This window comes from Nylanderia fulva, unplaced genomic scaffold (assembly GCF_048542155.1).
Source record: "Nylanderia fulva isolate GAGA-0341 unplaced genomic scaffold, ASM4854215v1 Scaffold827, whole genome shotgun sequence".
Lineage (NCBI taxonomy): Eukaryota > Metazoa > Arthropoda > Insecta > Hymenoptera > Formicidae > Nylanderia > Nylanderia fulva.
The window spans coordinates 11,715-17,764 of NW_028190947.1; the positions used below are offsets into that span (position 1 = coordinate 11,715).

Below are 6,050 nucleotides of genomic sequence, written 5' to 3' on the forward strand. Positions count from 1 at the left end.
TTTACAATGTATTGTACATAATACTGTTATTAAAAAATTATTATTACAACACGATGAAACAGATGTTATGAAGCAATTAATTAACGATTATATTGGTGACAAGAATGTATTAAACAGTATGAGTATAAGACAATTTCTTGGTAATTCATTTTTACTGAATGTTCAACGAGATGCGGCAGAATTTTTAATAGCGCTTTGTGCAAAGATTATAATTTTTAAAGATATCATTGAACACGACTTTTCTACAACAATCCATTGCAAAAAATGTAATTACACAACCGTTAATAAGCAAAAAAATATAATAGCTACACTAACTATTCCCACAAATCTAAAACAGAGCATAGATATGCAATATTTAATGAAACACAACTTTTCTCATTGGATATCTATTGAAGGAATGTGTGAAAATTGCAAAGAAAACAATCAATTGCTTATTAAATATGATATATGTTCTTTTAAAAAAATAATTGTAATGCAATTGATGATATTTTCATAAAATGATAAAGACACATCTAGAATTATAAATAAATGTAACATTAAAGGTCTTTCAACTGCCAAAATATCTATTGGAACAAACTTTTATAAAGTCGTTAGTGCAATATTTCATCATGGAAATAATTTACATGAAGGTCATTACACAAACATGTTAAGAGACTATAAAAGTAATAAATCAAAATGGTTTTATGTTAATGATGAATCCATTTCATGTAAACAATGGCCACGAGGTGGTAAGAATTTATATATATTGTTTTTAGAACAATGTGAGTAAATTTTATCTATTAATATGTTAAATAATATTCTCACATATCAGTGATATTAATATATATGTATAAAAAATAGAGGAATTAATAGAATGTTTATTAAATTTCTAAATTATAATAATTAATAAATATTTCTTATAATTATAAAGATACACTAGTGCTCGATACAAAAATGTAAACATTTAAATAAATTATTAAGCTTCACGATATACTTATTAATGAAATCATTATTGATTAAAATCATACATTGATATGAATAATTTGACATTTTAAGAAAAAAAATAAATTTAAAAAAAATGTGTAACATATTACACAAAGAATTTTATTTTGAATTTAAAAAATATACAAAAATCATTAAATAAAATCCACATGTATATATAAAAAAAAATAGTGTGTGCGTGTGTGTGTATTTATATAATTTTTTAATTGCACGCATGTATACTGACAATATATATACGTTTGTATCTTAAAACAATAAAATAATTAATGATCAATGATTATCCACATCATCCACCCGTCGCGAAAAAATAGATGATTTTATCATTAAAAATACTATTGAAAAAACCACTGGAAATCAATGATATTTTTAATGATATTTTCAATGGCAAACTGAATGAGTTTTTGCCAATAGTAATATTTTACCACTGGACAGTGATAAAATCTCCAGTGGTAAAATATTACCATTGACAAAACACCATTGAAAGTACCACTAGAATATAAATGAGTGGCATTTTCAATGGCACTTGTAATGATAAAATCAGAATTATATTGTTTTCATATAAATACACTCTGAAATATAAATATAATAATTTAATATATATTTATTAATATGTTATATTAATATATTGTTTCAGAAATATTGTTACATATACATATATTGTTTAAGTACATGTATAAATAATAACAAATATCACAGAAGGTCGCTATATTATATATATCTCTCTGCCCGCCTCGCATTATTGCTCTTATATCTAATTATTAATCTCAAAAAATAAAAAGCTCTCTCATTTAATCTCAAAAAATAAAATCGATTATAGGCATTTTATATTAATCTTAAAAAATAAAAAGAAAAAAACTCTCTTTTCATAAGTTACTACTATATATATAACAGAAATAAAAATTATTTTCGCTAGATACGCTATACAGTTCGTTGTTCGATCCATTTAATGTACATACATTTTTCTGTTGATTTAAAACGTTTATTTAGTTGACACACAAGAAGTGTTAAGTTCGTGACAGCTAACACACCTAGTGCATCAAATCAACAGAAAATAAATGTGTATGGTTCAAATGGAGGAACCGAACAAAATTTTCATCTATCAATTTTTAATTTGTTTTTATATCTTGTTTACGTAAAAACAAAAAATAATTGCACAAAAAACAGAGTAAATTAAACGTGCGTGTTTATTTTGATTCATGAAATTAAAATAATAAAAACGATATAATCTATAAAAACTTAGCTATATATATTATATATATTATATATCCATCTTTTATATCTCTTATGTTGATGATAATTTGGCCTCCTTTTTAAACGCTACCCCGTTAACTCTTTTGCTAATATAATGCAGCTTTTGCTTTATAGCTTCCTGCACGAGTTTTTCATCGTATCTCGATAGCATTTCTTTTGCTACATACTCTAAAAAAAAGCTTTTTAAATATACAGCTATTATTATAAATTATTTTTAAAAAAAGTAGTAGTAAATAAGAAGTAGTAAATGAAAGTATAAGTAGCAAATATTTACCATGTAAAGCTTTGACTCGAATTGGATCCAACTTCTGTTTCTGAAGTACATCATCTTTATGATTTCCGTGTAGGTTCGGTGTAGTGTCAGTCAGCGAAGAATTAGCCATTTCTTGTTCAGTAAAAATAAGAAGCATCACATCCTTCACAAATTTGGTTAATGATGCTTTTCGTGAACATTGAGCTAATTTTTCTTGTGACACTTCAATGCCGCCGATAAGAACAACAGATTTATTTAGTTTCTGTGAAAAAAGAATATATATGTATTATATGAATATAATTATGTAAACAATGGTATAAAATATTACTTAAAATTAATAAACAAATTCTAAATATCGTACCGAATCACTCAATTGTGAAAATAATGATCTGGAAACGGTTTTGCATTTTACTTGAATATTTTCCTCTATTCCAGTTTTTATTGATGATACAGTAACATCATCTTGGACATTGATATTTGTTTCTTTTGAACTCAGCAATTGTTTAGAATGATTATTCTTCTCTTTTCTTCGATTTCTTTCTTTTGGCACATCTTTGATTTCTTTCTCTTGATCAATGACAATAGCCATTTCCATATTGAAGTCATTTAGATCAGATGGAACATTTATATTTGTAGGATTAAGATCTTCGTCCACAGAATACTGTAGGTAGTAATTATTTGTGTGCGGATCAAGGCTAAATGGTTTTTCATAGGAAACATTATTAACTGATTCGATCTTATTATTTCTATCCTTTAAAGTTTTATTTAATGTAGAAATTTCACTTGTGCGAGTTTCGTGATAGCAATTTGTAAACTATCCATTTTCTGACCAAGTGGGTTTTCTAATTGGTTTTTTGAACTTGATAACACTGCAATATGAATTTCTTTGATTAATAAATAAAATTCGATATAAGTATTATATACTTTTAAAAGTAAATAATATATTAGAACATTTTCAAGAATCAAAACTATCGCAATGGAGATAAAAATATTTCGTAGCGAGAGAAAATATAAAAATAAATAATATATTAGAACATTTTCAAGAATCAAAACTATCAATGGAGAGAAAAATATTTCGCAGCAAAACAAAATATAAATATTTATTAAAGTAGGTATGATAGTTACATTTTTTAAAATTTTGTTTTCATTGCTGTTAAAAAAAAGTTTTATTTGTAAATAAATATTCTTTGAAATATTTTCTTTTTGTAAATACAGGTGGACCGTATAGAGAGCATTTTACAAATAATAAAATATTCTATAAATAAGTGGACCGAGCTCTCATGCATTATAAAAACATTGATAAGTTAAAAATTTGTAATTCGTATGCACTTGGAGTAATATTTCAGTTTGTCACGATTGTTTTACTTAATAAATTAATCATTTTTAATTTTTTTGGTGTCGTTCTGTTCTTCTGATCTTCCTTTAAAGTGAAATACAACAAGAAATATTCATAAATATCACAAATGGCAAATTAAACAAATGATTAAACATCAATATTACTTTGACACTTTTGTATCAATTTTATTGAACATAAATATGTTTTCTTTTTATAGTTAATTTTGTAGAAAAAAATCAGGAAGGACAGAATCTGCGCAAGAATAACTAGAAATTGATTAATTTATTAAGCCAAATAATAGTGATGATTCGAAATCGTTACTCCAATTGTTACTGCTTGCATAAGAATTGTTGTACATTTTTTAACTTTTTAATGTTTCCCCAATCTCAAAGCATGTTACACATATTGTGCAAAATTTTAACTTTGACTTTTTACTTATTGCCCGACAATCTATGCTGAAAGATACTGATTTCTTTTTCAATACAGCAACATTTAAATTCTTGATATTAATATCACTTACAATCGAACTTTTCTATAGAATTAGTCATTATTGATTCATCCGAAGTAAAGGTCAAGTTTGCTATTCCCACTTTCTTTTGATTAGCGATGAGAGTCTGCTTTACAAAAGTCTAAAAATGTTTTTTTGACTTTAACTTTTTTTGTATATTTTCCTTTTGTAAAAACAAATATAAAAATATATTATATCCACTGAATAATGACAATACTTATAGATTTATCAATACATATAGGATATGTCAAACTAGACAACATTCGCCATCGATGTTTCTGATTTTTTTATATGTTAGGGCTCGAAAGCATATGATAAAAAATAATCCAAAAATTATTTTCAAATTTTTTAAATCAAAATCTCGAAATGTAATAAATCGAATCCTTTTTTAATTTTCACTATATTTGCTTATTTTTCTGCATGCAAACCTCAAAGTGAAAAAAAACTTTTTCGCTCATTTAATAAAGAAAAAAATGTTTCCTTCAAAAAAGTTTTGTTTAAAAAAATTGACAAAATTTCGTTTAAGTACTTTAGTCTAAAATGAATCTTATTGATTCTTTCTTTTTCAGATTTTTTTGAGAATTAGAATTCATATGCAGAAAATAAACAAATATAGAGAAAATTGAAAAAAAGTTTATTTCTTCGTCAAGTTTGGCTCTGTATATTTACATATTTTTTATATTTATATTTTGATTTATGAGTGATGGCATCCATCAATATATATATATTGTTGCGCCCCCGTGTTACGCCCCTGGATCTACATCTTTGTATCGGGTGATACTTTTCGCGGGATCAACTCTTTACGCCTCCGGGAGATCGTCGTCAAGGGAGTTGTTGTTAAACAACTAAGGGTCTTCTTTTGTTTTCGGGAGACATGACAGATTTGGTCTAGCGGTCGCATCGTGCGGACGTTTTCCGAGACCGGAGCTTCTTTGCATTACGAATGCACTATTTGTTATATTTCATTGGTTTCGTGTATTGGATCCTCATATTAAAGTTCATTTCCCTATTACGCGAGTGTCTTTATTTCGCGCGCGAGTGAGAGTGACTGTGTGTGAGTGACTGAGCGAGAGGCGTCCCGAGGACGCAACATTTTGGGGGCTCGTCCGGGATAAAACCGAAAGAATCGCATCTTCCTGAGAGAACGCCAAAATGACGACTCAACATTCGCCGAAAGCGACGCGTTCCCGAACAACGATGAAGGAGATAGACGAGACGGATGCGTTGCAGACCGCACTGCGAGAACTACGAGAAATGCGGGCCGAACGAGAACATCAGCAAGCTCGCTTTGAGGCTCTTCTCCGAGAGAAGGACGAACAGCTGCACCAGCTCGAATTGAGGATCTCCTCGCAGCAAACTAACCAGCTAAGTCCTTCTAATATAAGAGCTTCCGGGGATACGCGACTGAATTTAGCTTGCGCGAGTACCGCGAGTGTCGCGATAGCCGCGAGTGCCGTGATAAACGCGGGCGAGACGACCGGTGACTTTCGTGCGAAAACGGGCTTAAAACTGAAGCCCGATACATTCGATGGAAGGGTTTCGCTGCGGGAGTTCCTCTCCCAATTTCTTTTGATAGCCGTTGCGAATAATTGGGATGAGAAAGCAAAAATGATTACTCTTGCTGCAAATTTAAGGGGAAAAGCTCGGTCCGTTTTAGAAAATGTTGAGAATTTTGAAGAATTAACGTTCGCAGAATTAAAATCAAAATTATAGAGTTGCTT

At 28.7% G+C, this 6,050-nt stretch overlaps 1 protein-coding gene across 1 annotated transcript; it reads right to left on the bottom strand.

Annotated features, from left to right (window-relative positions):
* Nucleotides 1–2,263: 2,263 nt before the first annotated feature.
* Nucleotides 2,264–3,129, bottom strand: LOC146719883 (uncharacterized). The gene is made up of 3 exons (XM_085489422.1): nucleotides 2,847–3,129; nucleotides 2,507–2,747; nucleotides 2,264–2,400 (listed from the first exon to the last, which is right to left on the bottom strand). The coding sequence occupies exons 1-3, from the start codon at nucleotides 3,078–3,080 to the stop codon at nucleotides 2,264–2,266; spliced, it is 612 nt and encodes a 203-aa protein (XP_085345548.1). The 5' UTR covers nucleotides 3,081–3,129.
* Nucleotides 3,130–6,050: the final 2,921 nt, after the last annotated feature.